General features: G+C 35.7%; 2 protein-coding genes across 5 annotated transcripts in view; both read right to left on the reverse strand.

The window, feature by feature from the left end:
• Positions 1-17,420, reverse strand: part of ttyh2 (tweety family member 2) — a 66,680-nt gene extending 49,260 nt beyond the window's left edge. For 2 of the 4 annotated variants that reach the window (XM_067369369.1, XM_067369370.1), the window contains exon 1: positions 16,965-17,418. In XM_067369369.1, coding sequence (XP_067225470.1) covers positions 16,965-17,093 — 129 coding nt within the window. In that variant the 5' untranslated portion in view covers positions 17,094-17,418. Of the gene's footprint in view, positions 1-16,964 lie in introns of all 4 variants that reach the window. The other 2 variants (XM_067369368.1, XM_067369371.1) reach the window with 2 other exon arrangements.
• Positions 17,421-18,764: 1,344 nt separating this feature from the next.
• Positions 18,765-23,348, reverse strand: rpl38 (ribosomal protein L38). Its single transcript, XM_067369284.1, has 5 exons — positions 23,280-23,348; positions 23,075-23,100; positions 22,703-22,763; positions 19,702-19,824; positions 18,765-18,836 (listed from the first exon to the last, which is right to left on the reverse strand). The coding sequence occupies exons 2-5, from the start codon at positions 23,075-23,077 to the stop codon at positions 18,811-18,813; spliced, it is 213 nt and encodes a 70-aa protein (XP_067225385.1). The 5' UTR covers positions 23,078-23,100; positions 23,280-23,348; the 3' UTR covers positions 18,765-18,810.
• Positions 23,349-27,097: the final 3,749 nt, after the last annotated feature.

The raw sequence follows: 27,097 nt of genomic DNA on the forward strand, positions 1-27,097 counted from the left end.
ACACATCCTGCTCTATATTTTCACATTAATCCTTGTTTGAATAACAAAGCAATCCTGCCACTATTGGCCAATATTAAAGTGAAGTAAGATACTGTTTGACACATATCTCCCATTACATATATATGCCCTACACAATATATACAGGTAAAGAAATGGAGAACCGAAGCCCACAAAATTATGCAAAGAGTGTAAGCAAGAAGGATAGGCAGTGGAGAGAAAAACATTGCATGTGTTTGCGCAAGAGAGATACGGACAGAGAAGGAAGATAAATCATGCAATAAAGATTCAGAGCCATTATTATAAACACAATGAATTGCTTCAGAATACATTTGGAATACACTCCAAAAATGCATAAACACCACAGTGCCTTATCTGGCCTTACAGCACACTCGTACAGCAAAAGTGAGTGTGTAATTATAATAGTCAAACAAATACAACGTACACGCACACACAGAGAGTGTGCATTAATACCAGGCAGACATGAATAATGGAACACCTGCATTATCCTCTATGGAAATAAGGCAAAGAGGAATTATTTACACACTCCCACACTTCTTCACTAAGTCATTTCCACCCACCCATATTCCCTTGTCATTCAAACACACAAACAGACGGGACACAACAAGACTGAGAGCTGTTTTTCAATTAGCCGCCGCTGATGCTTACAAATGTCCACAGGATTATAGCACAGGGTTCCCACACCTTTTCACCAATGAATTTACATGGCACTTCTATCTGTTTGTGATAACTAGATTTTTAATGTAATTTCTAAGACTGGACTCTTAATTTCTAGTCAATATTTTAGAGCGGAATAAAAATATTAAAAATGTCTGTGAATTTGAAGTTTTTACTCATTGCGATGATATTTAGAGGGTATGCATTGATGTCCCTTTCCCGCTGGAACACGCCCCCCTCAGCCGGACTAAGTAGCAAAAGAGCCTGCTGCATGACTGGATTTAATAGGGAAAACCACGAAAATGTGAGTAAAACACAAATAAAACAAACTATTATACTAAATGTTGGACTTGATAGTGTTCCTTACAACTCACCAAAGATCCAGTAATCCATGGTTATTGACATGCAAATAGGAATTGTGTTTCCTGACATTTATGATTTCGATGCCAGGGAAATACATACGACAAATTTGCCTGTGAACGCTTTATAAATACTAAATAGTTATTTCTAAATCCAGGTGATCACTTATATCAATGTTATATATATCATCCAGCCCTAAATCTTGTATATCTTTTGTCAGAGATAATAAAAAAAAAAACCCACCCAATTATTATATATATATGGTTTGATTTGAACACAAAATTCAACATATTGACACAAAATTACAACTTTAAATCAAGTCCAGTAAGGAGTCCAGCCTGGAGTCCAGTACGTTTCTGTGAATTGTAGCGATCGACCCATTGCTTCTCTTTTCTGTAGCTTTCGTCAGTCTGTAAAAATATACCTCAGATTTCTTGTCAAATCAAATCAAAGCTCTTTCCCGTTTTGGATGTGTTTTGTGTGTTTTTTGTGTCATTCACACTGAAAATCAATGCTGCCTGCCACTTAGTCTTTTTGCCACTCAGTGGATGCAGTCACAACAGCCAATGGTGATGTCACATGTATGCCCTCTATGTGGAAATCAGAATTTTAAAATTCCCTCATATTCCATAACTGTGGAAATGCTCCAAGTAATAAAGTACCCCTATTATGCTATTTTTTACTTTGTTTTGGAGGTCTCCTACAATAGGTTTGCATGCATCCAAGGTCAAAAACACTTTAATTTTCTCATTATATACATTGCAGCATCACCTTTTTTCTCACAGTGTCTCCTTTCTCAGAGCCTGCTCTGCTCTGATTGGTCAGACGGCAAAGTTTGTTTTGGCTGGTCTACCACTTACAGTACATGTCGGAAACGGCCATTACCATATCTGTATTTTATCTCCGGAGGCTCAGCACTTGTATACACAGTGATACGAACAGTAACAGTGGTGTTTTTTCCATATCAATTCCAGCACGAGTCCTCATCCTTTTGAAGTGCATGCAAAATGGATTCTCAGCACAGAAAAAAAGCGTTCTCTTGACGTCAACATGAAAAGACGACAAAAAAAAAAAAAAAAAAAAAGAAAACAGCTAGGCCTCAGCTACAACTACAGTGTTTGAGGGCGGGTCAAAGTACACATTGTTCATGGGCAGCCAATAAAGAACATAGGCTGGCATTATGCAAATTTGTTACAAACCTACAGAGGTTTGAGCAGGAAGTTAGACTGGAATTACTGATGACTTCTTTCAGACAGTTCAGAATTTGTTCTTTCTTTTGGGAGACAATAATTTATCTTTGATCTTTGAAACTTTGCAGACCGTTTACATTCACAAACAGCTATATTTCATGAAAGGTAACATCTGAAAAAGTATAATAGGGCACTTTAAAAAGTCAGCATGATTTGGAAAAAAAAATGTAACTGATTTACTTTCTCAAAAAACATCCTTATTGTGAATGATTCATAATTGGTGGATGTCCAAATGCTTTATCAAACTGTAAAAACTAACTTCTTTCTTTTCAACCTCAACTCAAGGTCCGCCCACGTTTTATATTTCAGTGAACATCCTGTGTCACTCAGAAATATATTTTATATATGGAAAATGGGTTGCGAATGACATTTCATGTTGACTCTGTAGGAGCGAGGTCTGACAATGAGTCCCCCTCAGAAAACGGCATGCTTTTCTGTGCTTAAGACTGAATGTAAATAAGGGAAATGTCGCTTACTGGTCTTCCATAATATTTTTATATGTTTCAACTCTGCTGTGTTTAAAAAGCAACCACCCTCTTCCACCTTTTGTTCTTCCTTTACTTTTATCATTTAATTTCTATAGTCCATCCATCTTATAGCATTTATAAAGCCTATAGAGAGACGTCTGAGAGAAAGAAAGAGGACAGACGAGAGGAGGACGGGTGGGGAGAAAAGGGGGAAAACCATGGAGGAAGAAGAAAGGACAGTAAAGAGGTGGGGAAATGCAGAATTAAGGAGCTGGTAAGGAGGGAAGAGAGGATAGTGTGAAAGAAGAAAATGGGAAGGACACAAGGGAGGGATGAAAGGGGTTCAAACAGAGGATTATAGGAATAAAGTGGCGTGGAATTTCCACGACAGAGAACAAAAGACACAACGCAGCCCATGTGAATGCAATTTCACATCCTCACTCGCAACCACCCACCGCCTCTCGGTCAAAAACACTGCTGTCTTTCTCTAGGAATGAAGCGCTCGGCATCTCTCTTGTTCGATATAATAAAGTTTAATTGAAGCCTTAAGGAAATGACTGCTGAAACATGGCTTATTCAATCAAAATGTGATGACAGTGTCATATATACTGTATGCACATTCAGCATCCTTTCTCACAAAGACTGTATAGAAGTTGACGCTTAATGTGTCCATATGCTGTTCTAAGTCTGTCGCGTTTGATTAATGCATTCTTTATAAAACCTGATATACTGTTTATAATACAAACAAACATCAGTTAAAACCTTACAGCAGTTTTCTTCATCTTAAATGCTATATGAGCAAAATCTAAAAACATTTGGCTTTGTTACCTGTTTGGAAACAGCATGGATCCAATTTCAAAATTATTTAGGCACATTAACATCAACCACACCAGTTCTCAGGCACAAGCTGTTATCATGTACAAATACTTTTCATACCTTTCAACACAAACAGACCTGGGTTATTTCAGTTCAGTAGTTCGGTAAAGTGCTCTGTGTTGTTCTTTGGCTTGTTTGCATAAAGTGTCCACTACATTCACAGACCGAATTTCCCTTTGGGGTCATTGACATACAGCTCAACCTGAGCATAGTTGGCTACAGGCCTGGATAAAACACCCTTTTCAAATGCCAATCACACCATCCCCATGAATAGGCAGGCTGTAAAACTGGACGTAAATGAGGTTCCAAAGACAAAGCCTTTAAGCTTCGAGGAACAAACAGGGCAGAATCAAGTAGTTTGCTGCCTGAGGGGAGATCTATATTGAGGCAAACAAGAGTCAAATAATCCTGGAGTTTGGGACCTTTAAACAAGCCTAGACAGAATATTTTCACAGAGGAAATAGAGGACTGATCCTAGGTCAGGTTTCTAGGGAAAGTGGCCAACAATTTCCAGAAAGACAAGAATACGTAAGAATATAAGATGTTCCAACATGATTCTTGCTCAAACATTGTTTGCTTGTCTGAGAGAGAGATGAGCCAAACAGGACAACATTGCAACTGTTAAACCAGCATACTGTATCATCAGAGACCACGCTAACTATAAGAAACAGCCTGAATCCCAATTCCCACAGTATGTGTCCTATATATAGCATGGAACATAAGCATTAGTGTGTCTCGACTCTACACGTTAAGCATAGTATGTGAAGGATGACCGGATTGTGTACTTTTTCCCAGTGGATTTTTCAAAGTGTGCATCCTTGCAAGAGATCAGGCATAAAAAAAAAAAAAAAAAAAAAAAAAAAACTGTTCCTGAGCACTAAATCAGAATATCAGAATGAATTCTGAAGGATCATGGCTTCTAATAATGGCTTCTAAAAAACAACTTTGACATCACAGGAAGAAATTACATTTTAAAATATATTGAAATAGAAAATAGTTATTTTAAAGCTGCAGTCTGTAACTTAAAAATTATCCAAAATCAATTTGAGCAAGTATCAAGTAACAAGTATTATCTTAGCTCGATTCACAATGGTAAGCTTGTAATAATGTCTTATAATAAGAGTGACATGGTGGATTTCCGCGGGAAATTTGAGCATGCAGCAGTTCCTCTGTGTGTCATTACGTCACGTCCGTAAACAGAAAGGAAGGAGTCCCGTCCAGACTAGTCGGTTTTATCATGTGAGGACGCTGCTTGTAGCAGCACATTTATAGCCTTTTCTCACAGCAGCTAAAATAATTAACGGTTTCAATTCAGTAGTTCGGTATGATCCGAGCTAAGCGATCATTAGATTTAATCATCATTGGCCGCAAGATTTATTGTAGGCCTAATGCTTTTTTCCTCAGTTGGTCAGAACAAAAGTGGCAAACATGTTACTTACTTGTTCAGATGATATTTTCCAGATGAAAATTCTTATATTGGTCATACTTTCAAGACGTAGAATCTGTGATTCTGAAATACAGTATACACAACGGTGCGGTGATTGACAGCAAACATTAGATTAATCCGCGCTGACGAGCTGTGCCGATGCACAACGCACGTACAGATAACTGTTCCGCATATGACTGCAATTGCAGGTTTCAAACAAGAGATGGCGACAAAGATGAAAAATCACGGACTGCAGCTTTAAATTGTAACAATATTACTGTATTTTTTTATCAAATAAATGCAGTCTTGGTAAGCATACGAGACTTCCTTCAAAAACTGCAGGAATCAGGGTCTAAATGAAGTAAAAAATTCCCCCTCAGAAAGTACCTGCTCACGAGGTAGTACTTTTTCAAAGTTCCAGAACTTTCAGGGGTGGGACTTGGGCGCTGAACATGATGATTGGTTGAGTTCATGCAGCATTTTGATTGGTTGACTCCACGCATCTTATTTGAACCATTGTTTTTTTAAAGTCTGTTGCGGTGCATGCAGTGAAAGTTTTTTGCTATTCAAATCAACAATGGAGTTTAAAAAAATAAAACCGATAGACTGACAATGAGATTCAGGCTTTATTAAGCTTATATGCAAAGGACGAAATCTAGTGGGAACTGGAAAGTCGCACGCAGTCCTACGTCATCGGACTATCTTCATGGTACTTTAGACTGCTATGGAAATGCAGCTACCAATAGGTCTGGGGGAAAAAAAGTTCCTGGGACAAATTATTCCAGGTAATTTCAGTGGAAACGTGGCTTAATTTTCCAGTGACAGGCAAACTGTCTGTCTACACAAAGCAAATCTGCTAATCAGAACATTTTTGATGCTAAACATGCAGTCATGTGGAGCAGATTTTTTGATTTCACGGTGGGCGGGGCTACCCAACTGTCCAGAAAGAGAAACCGAGATATCTCATCACTCATAACTTGTCATGACTGGTTAGGAAAAACACTCAAGCCCCATTCACACCAACAGCGCTAGAGGTTGCCAAGCTTTCAAGCTGTTCAACTTGGAACAGTCAACATCACTCATGTTGCTGAGAATCTCCAACTGTCATGAAAAATATGTCTCTACAAAACGTTGTCAGCGTGAACGGCCCTTCAGATTTACACTCTTAGAAAAAAAGTTTCAATGGGTTTCTGCCAAAAATGTTATATATAAAGGAAAAATTATTGCATTATACTTTAATCTTTAACAGGTTATTTTTTTCCCCAGTGATAAAGTATACTTCATTTATAAAATTTAATTAATATTGAATTAAAACAAAATGAATTAATTCACAGTTCAAACTAAATCCATAAAATGATCCCTTGATGGAAACCCTTAAAATGTTGGTAACACTTCACAATGAAATCTCATTTGTTAACATTAGTTAATGTATTAACTAAGATAACCTAACAATGAGCATTACATTTGTTACAGTATGTATGTTAATGTTAGTTAATAACAATCCAGCTGTTTTTTGCTGTAGTTCACAGTGCATTAACTAATGCTAACTAAAAAATTCTTAATTAATGTTAACTGATGAACCCTTATTTTAAAGTGTTACCAAACAGTTCTACTTATATGAAGCACCTGGCAGAACAAGATTCTATAGAACCTTTTTTCTAAAAGTGTAGCATTCATCATTTGTCACAGTATCACAACAAAAACACTGCCAAAAGTTTGAGACAGTTCTTTGATGAAGTATCGAGATGTTAATATGGTACATACCTAGTTTTAATACAGGTATTTGTCATTGCCAGTCTAATATATACTTGGTAAAAGTATACAAATTGGGATTCATCCATATTGTGTAGAGCTAAGTGGTGCATGTGCTTTCTGTGGAAGTTCTGAGCCAAACTTCAGCTATGTGATGGTCGCAGCAGGTGGAGAACAGCTGTGTGGAGCACACTGACGCCCATCTGCTGGGAGCTGTGAGAGAACTACACTCGTTGAAGAGTGACACATCAATCTCTTGATCAGAAACCTACAATTTTACACTTTCATGCTCTTTGAGGAACAGAATTACATATTTTACATTATAAAATGGTGTCATGTGCCTGAGGGAAAGTAGTATTATGTAAAAAAACGTAGAAACACAAGCCATTAAACGTCAATGAAAAAATACCTACACTGTCAGAAAAAAAAGGTGCGGTGCTTGTCACTGGGGCAGTACCCTAATGTACAGAAGTGAAAAGGTACATCTTTGTACCTTATTTACCCCTAAATGGTGCATATTCGTACCTTAAAGGTACATGTATTAGTACATATTAGTACCTTTTACCTTTGTACCTTAGGGTACTGCCACAGTGACAAGCACCGTACCTTTTTTTCCTGGCAGTGTATGCTAATGCAATATCCAGGTGATTTCCAATATCTCAGTGAAAAAAAAACAAAAAACAAATAGTTTCAGTATACCAGAATATTTGAAAAGATTCCATTGTTGGATCAAGGCAAGGCCATGAGGGGCCTGGATGACTGTGGTTTTACAGTAAAGCAGAGGCAAGCCTTTAGGAAGGTTCTCAATGGAGCAGACAACCTCACTCGATTCTATCCTCATCTTTCCTACACAGCTTTTGAAAGGGAGTAAGGGGTTTGGGGGCAACCTCGGGGGGGTTTTCCAACACAGTGCGCTCGGATGAACCTCCCCACCCTCACAGCTGGGACATCATTAACTCTGAGCGGAGCAGGTCATGGGCTTTGGGCGAATGAAGAAACAGGAAGGAGACAAAAAGGAAGAAAGAAAGATGATAAGGGCACTGCAGAATTATGTTACATACACTACTGTTCACAATTTTGGGAATAATAATGAATATAATGAAATTAAGAGTGAATATTATCAATACTCCAATAAATGAATTGAGAAATATTTGAAGGTTACATGTCACTGGTTTAATTTAATTTGTTCGATTTGATTTGTTTTTCCCACATCTGAAGACAAAGCTCTATCAAAAATGGCATGAGGACCTGACAGGAGATAATATGAACTATAAGTGATGGACTACAGAGGACTACACTTGAGCTGTTTGGGAAATGAAAATGCCATGCAATACATGCACGCTTCAATGTACTGACATTAAAATGCTTATTGTAGTAATAAAAATGAATTGTAAAAATGAAGTATTTCACAATCAGCCATATGTCTCAGTAAGAGACTAATATAATGGTATGTTGACTATGAGTGGGCTTGGAGAACATGCAATACATTCCATTATGTGTACAATAACACTATTCACCGAGACCCCCGGGTCCTTACTAACATTTCTGACCCAAATACCAAAAGCTGACAATCATCTTTTCTCTCAACTTGGCCACACCACCAGCATCATCATTAATCTAACAATAGCTGCTGCAAAATTCTGTCGTTAGCTACTATGTTAATCAATACAATTATGGACAAGATGTCACAGCATTAGTTTTACTGCTTATTTGCATTGCAAAAGACCACTGAGCTCTTAACTTACCACCACATGTCAAACAGAAAGTAAAATATTTCTGTTCTAAACTACCCAAAAGCAAACTGTGGATCTCTGATATATCTGATCGGCCCGATTTAGTAGGTCGATATGGTCGCAGCTTTCACATCCTTTTTTGGATTTTTTTTTTTTTTTTTTTGCTTTTCCTGAGAAAATATTTGTGGTTTTAAGAAACCTGGCCCACCCAGAATTGCAGAAAATGCTTAAAAGGGTGCTGACATAAACAGACCTGGAAGAAAAATAATGAAAGAGACTGCAGATAAATCAAAAGCATGGTTTTTCTCTCATCTTACATGTAAAGTTGAAGTGAAGTGCAATGGTTCAGGTCTGAAGTGATAAAACAGAGCCTAAGGGGAATCAATAAATAAGGACTTTCAGCAAACAAAATACACCAAAGTTGAGGCTTGAGCAAGAGATATTGCCCAAACATCAAAATTGTTGGAAAAAGAGCAAATGTAAGTGTTAAAGGTAGGGTAGGCAATTTTCGGAGAGGCTAGCAATAGCGAGCTAGCTTTGAAAGCATAAGATCCCACCCTCCCTTCAGAGCATCTCCAAAGCCAAACCTCCTCCAAAACACATGAACGCGTACAGCAGGGAGCAAAAACAAAAAAGCGTCATGACAGACTGTGTTAAACTACCTCATGTCTCAAAGCACATTACAATGATAAAGCAGAACTCAGTAAGATTTGCGAAGCTCCCCCTACAGGTTCCTTCAGTGAATCACACTGTCATAAATACTCCAAGCGCAGCTCTGGACTACAACGACTACTACGCTCACCAGCACAGTAGTTTTGCAAATACAGTACAAGAAATCTCGATGGAGGTGGGTAATTTTCGAAATTGTCTTAAAGTCATAATATATACATTGTTTTTGAATTACCGTAAAGCAGATTGTGTCGGGTCGGCGAAGCTCAACTTGCAAGTGCTGTTTTCTGGCATAGACGTGCCAGAGGGGGTTAGTGCTCACCAGTGATGCGCGGGTCAATGTATAAACAACCCGCACCCGACCGACGTTTTCAACTAACCCGCCCGCAACTCGGACCGCAAAAAAAAGAAGAAGAAAATATTGTACCCGACCCGCTTCCTGACCCGCATTTTTTTAAAAGCAGTAAATGCTCATTGTAGCGTCATTGGGCCATAGACGTAAGAACCCCCATCAGCCTCCCTGGCCAATAATATCCGGCCTGTGGAGGAGAGAAATATTTCAGGACCTGACGTGGTGCCCTCAGAGGTGCAGCGGCGAGAGCAGGCAGTTCTTGAGGCGGCCCATCATTGTCCATTTCAGCTGTCAGATGCATATTATTGATGAATGCGATGTTTATGTTTCGACCCTGCTTAAAGAATTAGCCTAATCAGCACGTCAACAGAGAATGCCCACTTTTGGAAAAGTGTGAAAGCCCTTAGGAGCGCAAACCGTTCTTTTTCTGAATGTTGTAGTGTTATGTAATAAACATCTTAAAGCTGAAGAGTGTATGTATATATATATATATAATATTTGTCTGTGTATATATATATATATATATATATATATATAATATTTGTCTGTGTATATATAATATTTGTCTGTTTATATATATATATATATATATATATATATATATATATATATATATATATATATATATATATATATATATATATATATATATATATATATATATATATATATATATATACACAGACAAATATTTATATATATATATATATATAATATTTGTCTGTGTATATATATATATAATACTTGTCTGTGTATATATATATATAATACTTGTCTGTGTATATATATATATAATACTTGTCTGTGTATATAATACTTGTCTGTGTATATATATATATATATATATATATATATATATATATATATATATATATATATATATATATATATAATATTTGTCTGTGTATATATATATATATATATAAAATATTTGTCTGTATATATATATATATATATATATATATATATATATATATATATATATATATATATATATAAAATAAATAATACATTTAGACCATGATTGCTATCAGGATGTTAGGAGACTTTCAACCAGCATAACAAAAAATGTTTCTGGAACAAATCGCCCACCATGCCGTTAAGCCCTCAAACCCCAATTAGTCAATTTTGGCCTTTGAGCAAACATTTCTTCATCTTAAAGCTGAAGAGTGTATGTATGTATGTGTGTATGTATGTATATGTATATGTATATACATATATATATATATATATATATATATATATATATATATATATATATATATATATATATATATATATATATATATATATATATATATGTATGTATATGTATATGTATATACATATATATATATATATATATATATATATAAAAAATATAATATATAAATATAAAATATAATATATAAATATATAAAAATACACTCTTCAGCTTTAAGATGAAGAAATGTTTGCTCAAAGGCCAAAATTGATTTATCAAAATTGACATCTCACTTTCTCCTCCAACTTCAAAATCGTCCAATATCATTAGTTTATACTGTGCGTTTGACCTAGTCTTTGCACATTCGCTTTGTAGACACTGGATCGGTACTTTTCGCCTACGTCACGCGTGACCTTTCCAACATGATTACATAATGAACAGCGCATCACTGAGCTAGTGCAAGACAAGCATTTGTGGTTAAAAAGTATATACATTTTTATTTTTTATTATGCAATATATTATTATCGCTAGACAAGACCCTTATTCCTCGACTGGGATGGTGTAGAGCCCTTTGAAACTGCAATTTGGACCTTCAATCGTTGGACCCTAGTGAAGTCTGCTATATGGAGAAAACCTTAATTTCCTTTTGACTGAAGAAAGAAAGGCATAAACATCTTGGATGACATGAGGGTGAGTAAATAATCTGGAAATTTTAATTCAACTAATCCTTTAACACTAGAAGTCCCAGAGAGCAGCCATTTGGCTTTTCTACCTATAAAACCCGCAGGACAGCCGATGGGCTGGAAGTCTTTAGGCTAATATCCTTAATCAGCTGTGAACAGTTGCTTTTGTTATGTAAACAATGTGGGGCCATGCTGAGCCACTTCAAGGAAACTTGTGTTTCACTTTGCCATCTTAGGGAGAAATCAACACACATGTTTTTTTTTCCTTTGTTGCTGAGATCTATTGATAAAAATAGTACAAAATAAAATAAAGAAACCAACCATTTGTACACATATTTACAAATAATATTAAAAAGTGAGTGAGTACATTCCAGCAATCACTCTTTCTGGCACTGCCTGGCAATATATTATAAATACATTTTGTATATATTCATTATATATTAATCTTATATTTGAAATACATCATAAGTCCATTTTTAAAAGTGTTTGAAAGATGGGTTCAAGTGTACTACAAGTGGTAACTAAATACATTTTTCTATACAGAGATAGTATGTTAAAAGCACATTTTAGTTCAAATTCATGGTGTCTAAAAAAGCACAGTTGAGTACACTTAGATGTTCTTAAGATTATCTTAAGAAGTACTAACGAAGAGCTTTTAGTATATTAAGTACAAAATAAGTGCACGGAAATAGAGCACTGAACATTATGGAAGTGTAAAAGTGTACTAAAATAAAGTGTATTTTACTGCACTTTTTTTTTCACCTGGGTAGACACTCCAACACTTTCCGTTTGCATTAAGATTATTTTTATTACCACACTGGCAGATATTGATCATTTTACTTAAGTAAAATGCACTTAATTTAGATCCCCCCAGGAAACTAGACTAAATATCATATATAATTTTCTCATATAGAAAATCCATCTTGATTTAAGATTTTTTTTTTAAATTTACTTGAAATAGGATAAAAAAATACTTAGTATGAAAAGCATTTTTGCAGTGTGAATGAGTGAGTTAACTTTTTAAACATCACTTGCACTCCCTCATTTCAGGGTTAACATACTTAACCCACTGCAAATAATGCTATTCTTACTTAGATTTTTTGTCTTGTTTCTAGTCAAAATATCTTAAAGTTCTTAAATCAAGATGCATTTTCTTGACAAGTAAAAATTATTTTCTTGTTTTCAGGAAAAATAAGTCAAAATTAAGTAAGTCTTTCCTTAAAACAAGCAAAATAATCTGCCAATGTTGTAAGCAAAATAATCTTATTTCAAACCAAGAATAAGCTATATAATCTTGTTTTCAGTTTGGACTAAGATTATTTTGCTTACCCCATTGGCAGATTATTTTGCTTGTTTTAAGGAAAAAAGTACTCAATTTTGATTTATTTCTCCTGAAAACAAGAAAATAATTTGTACTGGTCAAGAAAATGCTTCTTGATTTAAGAACTTTAAGATATTTTGACTAAAAACAAGACAAACATTCTAAGTAAGAACAGCATTTTTTGCAGTGCCTCCTTTCTGAAACCGGCCCATGGTCAACCAAGTTCTCTGCTTTTAGCAGCCCTCCCTCCCCCACACATACAAACAAGCCACCAGCAACCATTCACACACACACCCCCAACCCCCCTGCAGATTGCTCAGGTAATGACCATATTTACACATGAATTGATGCTAATGATAGCCAAAAGACTAGCCAGTTAGCATCCACTTGGCTAAAGGAGGGTTACAAATCTCTGGGACTTCTAGTGTTAATGTGCATCTTCTTTTGATGATCACTTTTAAAAAAACAACAGCTTACAAACATTAAACTGCTTCTTCCACTTAATGTTCATTTAAGAGGTCTTCTGGTCTATGAAATGAATCAAGGAGGTAAGGAACGATGGAAAATGTGTTTACAGATGTGTTTACTGCCGGCCTAAAGTACACAAATGGCTTGCAAGAATTTTATGATACTTTAATGGTACTTCTGAGTCTTTATTTTTTTAAATTCCAAAAAGCTCAGTTTCCAGTTTTTGCAACTGCATGGATTACAAGCACAATTCTTCAAAATTTCTCTTTTCATCAAGTCATATGAATGTTTTTATCATAAACTGCATATACGATTCCCAGGCCATGTTCATCATACTATCACATCTTGAAGACAGCTTTTAAGATTTTGGTCCAACTTTGTAGTCTGAGTTCAAGTGAACTTTTCCAAGCAGGAAGGACATTGCAAGTTGAATGGAACGCAGCATGTGAGATCACTAGATTTTTATAGGGTTCTTTCTGTACCATTCCAACTTTATCTTTCAACAGCACACAAATGAAAGAGAAAACAACAACAAAATCAGGAAATAGGCTACATCACCTGAGGATCAGATGAGTCAGATGACTGGGAATTTCAGTATGGTTCATAGAGGTCACTAAAGCACAACATGATCTGTACTTTAGTGACCTCTATGAACATCTGCATCTAAAAATACTGTAATAACCCTTCTCTCTTTTTAGTAGTGTTTGCGAAGTCAAGCATCAATGTTACTATTGCTCATCATGCTCATTGATTTGATGACAACAATCCACCCTAGCAACCACACAGCAACACACCTAGTAAAACCTAGAACGTAGTTGCAACTGCAGGGCAACACTCTGGTAACCACCCAGAGTAAATATGTAGTCTTTAATTTCTTATTCAAAAGTCTAATTATTTTGTGGTTAGTAATTCTAACCACAAAAATGCCAAGTAAATGTCTACAGGTGTCTTTAATTAAACGTATGGGCACAAACCACAGTTTATGGTGTGAATCAAACAGATGCATCCTCTGTCTGGGATGGGGAGAAAAAAAACAGCTGTAAGCAATTCATCCCCGCAGGAAATAAGTGAATCATATGGACAGATGGCCTTTGACCCATCTAACGCACAAACACATACCCACTCAGGCATAACTTGAGGATTGGTCCTTTCTGGAACTGACGTCGCTGTCCTCACTGACAGACCCAAAAGGGAAATGCATCAACAAAACCCCACAAAAAGCTCTGTTTATTATTATATAGGACCATATTTAAATTTATTCCACAGATTTCCCCCCCAAATCAGCACTGAAGATGCACAAAAACCATCTGCAGATGCAATCTGGGCATGCTCATTGGGGAATCTAGGTCTAAACATGGAGATGAAATATTTTCACTTGGGTCAGTGACAAATAAGGAGTGAAAGCGTGCAAAATAAATCAATAAAAAAATAAAATAAATAATAATTTAATAAACAAATAAATAAGTGATTTATACTCTAGAATATTTTAATATTTACTTTAAATTTAAATGTATGCAATAAATAAATACATTTAAATATATATTAAATTAAATACTTGAATTTATATTCTCTAGAATGTTTAAAAAAATAATTTAAATATATGAAATGCATAAAATAATATATATAAATAAATATAAATTAACAGATTTTATACTCTAGAATGTTTTAATACATTCATGAAATTTAAATGTATGAAATAAATGCCAATCATTAATATTATAAATAAATATGCATATAAATATGTATATGAATAAATAAAAAATAAACTGATTTTAAACCCTCTGGAATGTTTTAATATATTTTTTAAAATTAGTACTAAAAGAAATAAATAGATAAACCAACACTGATTTTATACTTTCTAGACTGTTTAAACATATTTTTGAATATAATTTTATTAAAATTATAGATTTTAGTTGTGATTTAGTAAAAGGTTTGTTTAGTATACTAATCATATTTAATCACTGCTATGATTTATTAAATTCATTGTGACCAATGGGAACCTTGTTGTAATCTGAATCCAAAGGATGCCATGGAACAGATTAAGAACAAGAAATGGATCCAAACTGATTTTTCTTTACCAAGTCTTTACCAATCTTTCTCTCCTAATCATTTGGAACATTTAGTGTTTTCCAAATTGCTGAAACAATTAAACAGCGAGTCTCTACAGAGAGCACATCATCTGCCTGGTGCTCATAATAAACATTAAAGCACAACAACAGTATCTCAGCTTTGCAGAGAGCTCATATGCATGGTCTCCCAGGCCAAGCCTAAAACCCAAAAGAGGAAAGAGATCCCATCAGTTTCCTGTTCAGCTGAAAATCCATATTAGGATTCAAAGAGCAGTGTCAGCGGGAACAGAGCGTTTAGATTCACAAACTGGGGGGAAAATGGGTTATGAAGGAGGATCCCTCGGGCCATCTGAAAACGCCCCGGTGTTCATTCCGAGATGGCGGAGGACCCAGCGTGAGCGCCTGATTTCACACCACAGCATCTGGTCTCGCTCTGCCTCCATTTACACCATCTGCCTTAATAGTAACAGACAGCTACAGAAATGAGCACTCTGCCCCTTCATCCTCTCAGTCCATCTCTAATCAGCTAGATGTTGATACAGGTCAGCGGAAAAACCACATCACGATAACAAAGACAGGTGCAGGAGAGATTCAAGCAACTTTTAGTCTGGGTGAGAAATAGGTGTTTTAGTGACTTGATTCGAAGAATCTGGTTCAAAATAAGATCCTGCTCTGCTGTGAAATGTGGTTTGACAGTGATTTTCAGCCAGATACGGCTATTTGAACCCATCAAAACCCAGTAAATAAACATTACTGCGGTTTTAACCACATTGCAGAAAGCAGATGTGCACTTTTCAGAAAGAGGGAAGCAACATTACTTATGTTAGAGGTCGAGGAACAGTGTGTTGACAAATCTGATACTTAATGCATGTGAAATGCATTGTATTTCATTCATCATTCATATTGCATAAGGGCTCTCTAATCAAGGACGCCTGAAAAGATGTTGTTTATAATCTCTCATAAAAGTATGAACCTCAGTGTTACATTTTTTACTGTTTAAACAAAGGGAATTGAAGTGTCTCAAAAGGCCAAACAGAACATAAGAGTGAAAATGCAGAGCCTAAAGTCAATCTGAACTGTTTTTACACAACGATTCCCTGTGTGACAGTTAAAGCAGGGAAAAAGGAAAACATAAAAATAAAAACTAATCCAAAACGGTCATAAAAAGTAGCATCTCTCATTGATGGGCTACTAAAATAACCCTGGTCTCCTGGAGTTCATCATGTTCAGGTAAGACTGACTTTATGGCTGGGCTCTCAGTGACTGACCACAATGGTAAATATTTAAAAAATAATGCCAGTTAATTTGCATTTTAATTCTTTTATATGTTCCTCAACAAAACCCAAATGTCAGCTACAGCCTAATTAAAGCTCCAGTCCTCTGTTGAAGCACAAAATGTTGTCTAATACTCCTGGGGAAAAAAAGAAGAAGAAGTAAACAAATCCACTGGCAATTGTGTAAACGGGAATATGAAGAAAGTGTACATTGTATAAGGGGTCACTGAGACGCCAAACATAATTAAACTCTCTGACTGAAGACTTCTGAAACATGTTACCAAGTTGCTATTTTTAAACTATGGAGTCCCAAACATAAAATAAGTGTGACAAGTGTGTATAAATCTTATCTTGACTGTGTTTGAACCATGAACCTCTGTATGACAGTAAAAACAGAAGGTCTGACCTGCTGGTAGTTCTCCTCTTGCGGTTTAAATGTGTGATCCAGCGGCTGAAACCTTAGATTCACATGAGGAAACTGATGAAGCCAGTAAGTCCACCAAGGAGCGATATAATCAACCCGCGCAGACGACATCCTTCAGCAGTCGAGGAGACGAATAAATCACTTCCCCAGATAGAGACGGTTGGACAATTTGGGTGTTTCTTTCCCGTGTTTCTCTCCGCTGTCTTGTCTTCTCAAACAAAAGCCATGGATTTTTAGATTGGAAAGACTGTGTATTGAAGCAAAAGTGCTGAAAGGTACATAAGAAGATCTCCGAATACTTCCTCCAAATCGCAGCCCATGGGAATTCACGGGAAATGTGGAATTATTACATTAAATCCTGGTCTCGTGCCGCAGCCATTTCTGCGCGTGTTGTGCGCTCATTCCCTGATGGTAACTCGGGAGCGAGCTTGAATGAGCGCACGAATGAGACACGGGGTCGCGCCTGAATAGGAAAATGAAGATGAAACAGTTTCTTTCTTTTGGAACTTTTTGTGATGGTGGTTTAAGTGTGTTGAAAACGAGATTTAGTAGAGATTGAATATATATTATTGCTTTTGGAGTTTAGCTATAAATGACTTGTTTGAATAAAATATACTTAAATGAGATAAATTCTGAATGTGGTAATTTATATAAAATTATCTGACGCTATGCTGCCATCTATTGGGCAAATCAAGTAAATGCAGGCACTTGTACGTAAGATCAGGTTTACTTTTGTTTTCCTCCTCACATTTTAGGCAGAAGTAAAAGCCAGCTTTCTGCTCCACTAACTTTCCTAGTGAGATTATTTTATAATGTCAATCCTATAAGAACATGCTCTCCTTATGTTGGTTTGTGGGTAGATCGTAAAATGACAATCCTGTTGTGGTTTTGCACAGTAAAATGTACATTTGTTGAAACATCAGCAATAAATTATCTTAATAAACAGTAGTAGTTTCGGGAACTCGAAGGACAGTAATTGCTAGTCAACCTTTTTTCCATGTAGTTTAAAAAGAAATGATGCAAATTAGAATTATTGTTTGAAACGTTTTATAATAGACTTACAAAATGGAAGTGATCCATTTCATGCAATGACCCACCCACAAACATTACCTTGTGTATTTCAGAGAAAGACTCCATGATCAGAGACAAGAAGGGATGTGTCAGTTTTATAACATCTATGGAGGTTTAGACTGACTTTGTACCAAATGCCATTTGTAGTTAAAATACCTCAAATATTATGGGGTTTCTAAACAAGCAATTTAAATGATGGTAATGGGAGGAGCTTATGAGAATATGCACCAAACTATGCAAGTTATGTCAGCAAGATTTTTCCCATGTTTTATGCTTGCCAATATACTAAAACTGTTATTGTGAAACTGTTATTGTGAAATAGGTTTTGCTTTAATTGTAAAGCTATTATAAATTTATTGTAATTCCTATTTTAATAAAATGCAAATTTATTCCTAGCAAAGCTGAATTTTCAACATCTAATCTGGTGCTTAATTTATCATCAATTTTAAACAAAAGATGTACTAATTATATCAGCATTTATTTGAAATGGAATGTTATTGGAAAAATGGAAGTCTTCGCCGATCAATGTGTCCTTAAAATTACTAATTTCTTAAATTATATATATATATATATATATAAAAATATCTTATTGACCCCAAAAGATGGGATGGGAGTGTATGCCTTCCACAACCTAAACAAGCATGATTTTTTTTTTTAATAATCAAACAGATCAAAAACCGTGAACAGTATAGACAAATCACAGAGCAACACTTAATTTTTTCCACTTTTATTCCAACATTTTGTACAAGAGAGACATCTACTTCAGCTCCTTTACAGCCAGACCTGAAACCAGAGAGAGAGAAAGAGATTGGTCACAAAAACCTTAGATTCAAACCTTAGTCATGGTCTAACAGTTGTAAGTGTTAGTGAACCGGTGGAACTGAAATCTCAGTGATGCGAAACTCAGCACTTGGTCCATTCATTGTTCTAGCAAGCGTGTAAATGCACAGTGGGCACAGAACAGGCCCAAAGTGTTTGGACAACTTGCACACTTCTCACAAACACCTGATGAATACAGCATTCCCATAACTTTCCAGTCAGTTGGGAGCATTTGAAAATTCAAATCACTTAAAAGAACCTCACAAAATATAATATAAACTAAGAGCTGAACTATAATATGCAACTTTAACATTAACAGCTTTACTTCAAGCCTGAAAAAGTTAACATTCCCTGTTTATAGGTTACGGTTCCTATGAGAGTTCTGACTCAACCCTGGGTTCAATGAGAAATTCACATTACAAGATCCACTACATGTTCATTGATGTCCAACAAAAATGACACTTCTACAGCCAAACATTTAGTCTACATAAGTGGTTCTGAAACAGAGGCCCGGGGCTCACTAGGGGGCCTCAAACTTCATGAGCATGAGCAAGGGGATGAGCATGAAAATAAGACATTTCTTATTTGGTTATTTATAACAAATGTACATTTTTCTAGTTATGCAAAGCTCTAAAATATTTTATTGGGTAGAAACCGATTAAGGAGTGGCCTTCAAATATTGCTGTTGATTGGGGGGACCTTTCAAGCCAAAAAGTTTGAGATCCACTGGTCTAGATCCTTAGATCTACCACCATTAACACTATTACTGTTGTGTTATAATCTTAATTGCACTTCATCACTGTATCTTCATTTGCTGTTGAAGACTGACCTGGTGGCAGGGACTGCTTGAGCTTCTCAGCCTTCTCTTTGTCTGTGATGACCAATGTGTAAAGGTATCTGCTGCAGCGGACCTTGAACTTCACATTGTCTTTGTTCTTCTTGATCTTGACAGCTGTTGGAACGGCGCATGAATTTAGAGAAATCCTCAACACTAGTAAACATTTTTCCAGTAGCTAATGCAGATGCTAAATATTGTTCGATGTGTTAAAATAACTATTTTTTGCACAATACTTAGCAGTGTCACAAAGTCTCAGGCATGTCGAATTTAGTCCTTACTATACCATTATGACCTTTAAGATGAACAGTACAAAATCTGTTCAATCTTAAAGGGTTAGTTCACCCAAAATTAAAAATTCTGTCATTTATTACTTGCCCTCATGCCGTTCTACACTCCTAAGACCTTCGTTCATCTTGGGAACACAAATTAAGATATTTTAGTTGAAATCCGATGGCTCAGTGAGGCCTCCATAGGGAGCAATGTACGCTTCCTCTCTCAAGATTCATAAAGGTACTAAAAACATTTTTAAATTGGTTCATGTGAGTACAGTGGCTCAATATTAATATTATAAAGCGATGAGAATATTTTTGGAGCACCAAAAAAACTAAATCAAGACTTATTTAGTGATGGCCGATTTCAAAACACTGCTTCAGGAAGCATCGGATCAAATAAATCAGTGTGTCGAATCTGCTGTTCGGAGCGCCAAAGTCACGTGATTTCAGCCGTTGGCAGTTTGACACGCAATCTGAATCATGATTCGATTTGCTGATTAATTTATGCTCCGAAGCTTCATGAAGCAGTGTTTTAAAGTCGGCCATCACTAAATAAGTCGTTATTTTGTTTTGTTTTTTGGCACAAAAAATATGCTCATCACTTTATAATATTAATATTGAACCACTGAACTCGCATGAACCGATTTAAATGTTTTTAGTACATTAATGGATCTTGAGAGTGGAAATGTCATTGCTGGCTATGGAGGCCTCACTGAGCCATCGGATTTCAACAAAAATATCTTAATTTGTGTTCCGAAGATGAACAAAGGTCTTACAGATGAAGAACGGCATGAGGGCGAGTAATAAATGACAGAATTTTCAATTTTGGGTGAACTAACCCTTTAGGCCAATGTTCGTCAATCTGGGTCCTGGAAGACCCCAGTAATGCACAATTTGGATGTCTTCCTTTTTTAATATGTGATTTACACATCTCATTTCAAGGTGTGACAGATGTAAATGTTAGTGAACCGGTGGAACTGAAATCTCATAGTGATTCGAAACTCAGCACTTGGTCCATCATTGTTCTAGCAAGCGTGTAAATGCACAGTGGGCACAGAACAGGCCCAAAGTGTTTGGACAACTTGCACACTATAGTCTTTTGCCTTGACTACACCAATACTTTTTCATTTGTAAACATTTTTCTCTGTTTTGGCCTTCCGTCCACACGGAGATGCCGTTTTCATCAACGAAAACAAAAAAAGCTCTCAAGTACATAAATTTGAAAAAGCTGTTTTTGCTTTTTGTAGTATGGGCGGCGAAAAATGGACGCAACTGAAAACAATGGCACACGTTTAGTCATGTGACATACCGTACCCATTTATATCTATGGTTATGCCGGCATTTTTGTACCTGCGGTTTACGGTTATAGTGTTGCTAAAGAGAAATGTTCCTTTGTAGAATCTTCATATTATATTCCTGCAAAGATGACAGAGTTTACTCACAATTGCTGTCCTTCGGCAAAACATGAAAACTGGTTTTAGACCATGCAATTTTGAGTGCGACCTGGACGCAACAGCGTCAGGATATTTTGCTAATAAAACAATAGTGCCAGAAGAATACTGTGAGAACTTTATTATGTCTGCTCTCTCTGTATCATCTTGTGAGCTTCTCTTATGTTTAACGCATGCACAGTAAAGGTGATTTTAAGGGTTTGATCACCCAAAAATGAAAATTCTGTCATTTATTACTCACCCGTAAGACCTTCGTTAATCTTCGGAATGCAAATTAAGATATTTTTGTTGAAATCCGATGGCTCAGTGAAGCCTGCATAGCCAGCAATGACATTTCCTCTTTCAAGAACCATTAATGTACTAAAAACATTTAAATCAGTTCATGTGAGTTCAGTGATTCAATATTATTATACAGCGACGATAATATTTTTGGTGTGCCAAAAAAAAAAAAAAAAAAACAACTTAAAAAGTGATGGCCGATTTCAAAACAATGCTTCAGGAAGCCTTGATGCGTTATGAATCAATGTATCGCATCATGATCGCCAAAGTCACGTGATTTCAGCAGTTTGACAAGCGATTCGAATCATGATTCGACACAGATGAATCATAACGCTCCGAAGCTTCCTGAAGCAGTGTTTGGAAATCGGCCATCACTAAATAGTCATTATTTTGTGTTTTTGTCGCTCCAAAAATATTCTCGTAGCTTTATAATATTAATATTGAACCACTGAACTCACATGAACTGATTTAAATGTTTTAGAACATTAATGGATCTTGATAGAGGAAATGTCATTGCAGGCTATGCAGGCCTCACTGAGCCATCGGATTTCAACTTTCAAAATATCATAATTTGTGTTCCGAAGATGAATGAAGGTCTTACTGGTGTGGAACGACATGAGGGTAAATAATAAATGACATTTTAATTTGTGGGTGAACTAACCCTTTAAGCATTTTCAGACGTTTCGGTGTGAATGAGCAACTTTTGGAAAAGGCTAGTGTGGACAGGAAGAGTCTACAAACAGTTTTCAAATGTATCCCAATGAATGCAGACATTAGCCTAATGTCAGATATCCAATACAGTCCTCCAGGATTGAGATGCACTGCCATCAGTTATGTGAATACTTGAACAATGCAATTTACTTATTAGATAACATGAGTATACAGACCCTCTGTTACAATATACAGCACTACACCAGCAATACATGAAGCGAAAAGCCTCCTCAGAGATCATAAATGGACTATGACTGATTTATTTAAAACTAAACTTACACTTTGCATCCTTCCTCCTTGCTGTAAGCAGGAAATCTTTGATTTCTTCAATTTTGCGTGGCTGTAAAGACAAAAAGCACATTTGAGACATTCACATGTAACGTTAATAGCACTCGGATCATTCTCAATGTGTTAAAATCAGTAACACTGTCTCCACAGAATAAGCTTTCCCACTTGTTCCCGATTCCGACATTTCTAGATGATCCATGAGCGCGACAATCATTAGCCGCCTCCTTCGTTTCAAAGATCATATAAACTACTTTTTATTAAATTTTAGCAAATTTTTAAAACAAAAGACACCAATACTGATCAACAGAATTTAATCAATCAATTAGTAAAACAATCCTACTGCAAATACAAACATATCCTCACCATTTTGTTTCAGGAGCGACTCAACCCTGCAATGCAACAAAACAGACTTTATTAACACTTTTCCTCACAACTTCCGGTAAATATTCAGTTTAATGACACATTTATACATATGCTTTCACACGATACGTTTTTTAATTGTGTATATTGACGGATGGATGCAGATTTACATGGATTATTTTGATAGAGCTAAACTGCTAACACTTACACGTCCTGCGAGCGAGGGGGGAAAAGGGGCGGGACTTCCGCGTGAATCCCTAATATAAACGGGCTACGGTAGCTCGAGAGGGACTTTCCAGTCTAGCAAGTCAAAACTCACAGTGACATCTGCTGGTTAAGCATGAATATATCTACATGTCATATAGTAATACATTAATCGAAAGACTATACTGAATATTTGTACTTAAAAAAAAAAAAAATGTCACTCCATGTTAATAATTTGCGCCATTTAAATGAAAAAGTAAAGACATTTTATTATCATTGTTGTTGTTGTAGGCTATAGTTATTGCCTTGTCTACACTTCGTTGTCTTCATATTTTGACAAATAAAAAAGACACACAAAAAAAAAAAAAAAAACAGAAACCAAAAAAATAAATGGTATCTTCCTCTTTATAGGCCCATGTAAATTCTACCTAAATCTTGATATTGAATAAAAAAAAATGACCCAGGAGAATGATTTTATAAAATGTGAAGCACTGATAAGAAAAATGTTGCTGGATATTAAACAATCTTCAGATCATATTTATTACATTTACAGTACATAATCATTACATTCATACATTACATTTATGGTCAAGATAAATAATTGGGATAGACATTATATATATATCAGTTTTAAATCATATTTAAATCAGTTCATGTGAGTGTGGTTCACCTTAATATTATAAAGCGATGAGAATACTTTTTTGTGTGCCAAAAAATAAAAAAATAAAAAAATAAAAAAATAAAATAAAATAAAATAAAATAAAATAAAATAAAATAAAATAAAATAAAATAAAATAAAATAAAATAATGGAGCATTCGGAGCGTCAAAGTCACGTGATTTCAGCAGTTTGGCGGATTGATACGCGATCCAAATCACTGATTCAACTCAAAATATTCATAGCGCTTCGAAGCAGTGTTTTGAAATCGGCCATCAATAGATATTTTTTTTAAAAAAATTTGTTTTTTTTGTTTTTTTTTGGCGCATAAAAAATATTTTTTGTCGCTTTATAATGTTAAGGTAGAACCACTGAACTCACATGAACTGATTTAAATATATTTTTTAGTACCTTTATGGATCTTGAGAGCCTCACTGAGTCATCGGATTTCCTCAAAAATATCTTAATTTGTGTTCCGAAGATGAACAAAGGTCTTACGGGTGAGTAATTAATGACAGAATTTTCATTTTTGGGTGAATGCCCTTTAACAGGAAAGGTCAATATTAACACACACACACACAAACACACACACACACATACATATATGTATGTATAGTATACATATATGTATATATACTATATATATATATATAGCCCTTTAAAAGAAACGAGTGAATCATTGATTTGCTAGCTCTGATTCCCCAGGTGAAAAAAAATACACTTCTATAATGTACTTAAAGTATTTTCACGCACTAATTTTGTACTTAATATTCTAAAAATTCTTCTTTAGTACTACTTAAGATCATCTTAAGAACATCTAAGTGTACTCAACTGTGCTATTTTGAGACACCATGAAATATGAACTAAAATGTGCTTTTAATATGCTATCTTTGTATTTAAAAAATGCATTTAGATGCTACTTACAGTGCATTTGAACCCATAGTGTACTACAAGTGGTAACGAAATATATTTTTTAAATACAGAGATAGTATATTAAAAGCACATTTTAGTTCATATTTCATGCTGTCTCAAAATAGCCCAGTTGAGTACACTTAGATGTTCTTAAGATGATCTTAAGTAGTACTAAAGAGGAATTTTTAGTATATTAGGTACAAAATTAGTGTGCAAAAATAGAGCACTTTAAGTACATTATAGAAGTGTACTTTTTTTCACCTGGGTCTAAACAGCCATCAAAAAAAGGTGCGTGTAGAAGAATCTGGGAGATAGGTAGGTTTTTCACTTCAAACAAGTTATGCACATCTGTCATGCATGCACATGCACATCAATAATTCACACATCTGGCTCTTGAATTTATTTCAGCTCATCTTCTGGATTCTTGAGTGACATCTGCAGCTTCTCTGCACTTAATTAATAAAGGTAGACTCCACCGCTGCCCTCCTCACTCTAATTACTGTCCCAATGGCTCATATGCGTTTCGGCCCACGTAGAAGGCATAGGGCAGATCCCACAGCTCGCTTCCCTCCACTGAGCAGAATGCTGATTAGGTTCATTTGGCTCAGTGTATTTGCTGCTTCCATTCAGGGAATTTATTAAAGCCTGTCCGACCTCAGTCAGATGTTAAAGAAGGTAGGTTTGGTGCAGGTTGGGCATTAAAACTTAAAATCTGAAAAGCATATTTCAGATGGTTGATGAGGTGCACATTTCCTCATTTGTCTTGGATTACAGTGCACAGATTTTATAATACTATTTATCATTCTACATTATGTTTCCATATTTTTTTGCAGTCATTTTGATGCACTGGCACTAGATGGCAGATTATGCTCATAGAACAAAGACAGCTGCATGATGCACAAGAGAAGGAGAGGAAAGAGGGCACTCTCTGACCATTTACTGAATCTGTATTTCCAATATACAATAAACCTCAGTCCTCTGACTAAATTCCTCAATTCTAATGTTATGAAACTGTAAAACTGATTATTTTTGATTGATGTGCTGTTATGCAAGGCCTATAATATAATACCTGGAGAAAAATATTTGTTAGAATTCTTGTTCATTAGTGGCAGGTGCTTGGTTGAATGATCCAGCCTTGACCATTTGGATCACACTTATGATCTTCATTACCTGATGAAAACATTCCTTAGGCTCACTTTGAAGGAGGGACCTGAGGAATCAGAACAGTACATAGAAACTAGAAATGATTACTAGAAGGTCTGCATGGGCAGGCACATATTTTCTTCAAAAGAATTTTTTTTATTGAGCATCCTGTTCAAAATTCTCACCTAGCGGGCTACAGACTTAAAGGGATAGTTCACCCAAAAATGAAAATTTGATGTTTATCTGCTTACCCCCAGGGCATCCAAGATGTAGAGGACTTTTTTTCTTCAGTCGAACGCAAATTATGATTTTTAACTGCAACCGCTGCCGTCTGTCAGTCAAATAACAGCAGTGATTGGGAACTTGAACAATAAGAGTCGAAAAAACTTCCATAGACAAATCCAAATTAAACCCTGTGGCTCGTGACGGCACATTGATGTCCTAAGACACGAAACGATCGGTTTGTGCGAGAAACCGAACAGTATTTATATAATTTTTTACCTCTAATACACCACTATGTCCAACTGCGTTCAACTTCCGGTTAGTAAGGTCTGATCGCGCTCTGACAACGGAAGTGATGTCTCGCGCTCATTGAAGTATATGGGTGAGACATCACTTCCGTCATCACAACGCGTTTTTTGACCTCACTAAAAGGAAGCTGAACGAAGTTGGACATAGTGGTGTATTACAGGTTTTAATTTGGATTTGTCTATGGAAGTTTTTTCGACTCTTATTGTTCAAGTTCCCAATCACTGCTATTATTTGACTGACAGACGGCAGCGGTTGCAGTTAAAAATCATAATTTGCGTTCGACTGAAGAAAAAAAGTCACCTACATCTTGGATGCACTGGGGGTAAGCAGATAAACTTCAAATTTTCATTTTTGGGTGAACTATCCCTTTAAATCTCAGACTTCTGATTCTTCTGTTTGCATGAAATAGCCAATAGCTTAAAGGGTTAGCTCACCCAAAAATGAAATTTCTGTTATTAATTACTCACCTTCATGTCATTCCAAATCCCATAAGACTTTCATTCATCTTCGGAACACAAATGAAGATATTTTGATGAAATCCGAGAGGGTTTTTTTATCCACCATTGAAAGCAACGAAATT

Source organism: Chanodichthys erythropterus, chromosome 19, assembly GCF_024489055.1.
Source record: "Chanodichthys erythropterus isolate Z2021 chromosome 19, ASM2448905v1, whole genome shotgun sequence".
NCBI classification, from domain to species: Eukaryota; Metazoa; Chordata; class Actinopteri; order Cypriniformes; family Xenocyprididae; genus Chanodichthys; species Chanodichthys erythropterus.

Coding starts and splice junctions, on each gene's coding strand:
- rpl38 (XM_067369284.1), bottom strand. Junction 19,825..22,702: donor AAGGAGGAAGGATGCAAAGT/GTAAGTTTAGTT, acceptor CCGTTCCAACAG/CTGTCAAGATCAAGAAGAAC. Junction 18,837..19,701: donor CAAGCAGTCCCTGCCACCAG/GTCAGTCTTCAA, acceptor CTCTGGTTTCAG/GTCTGGCTGTAAAGGAGCTG.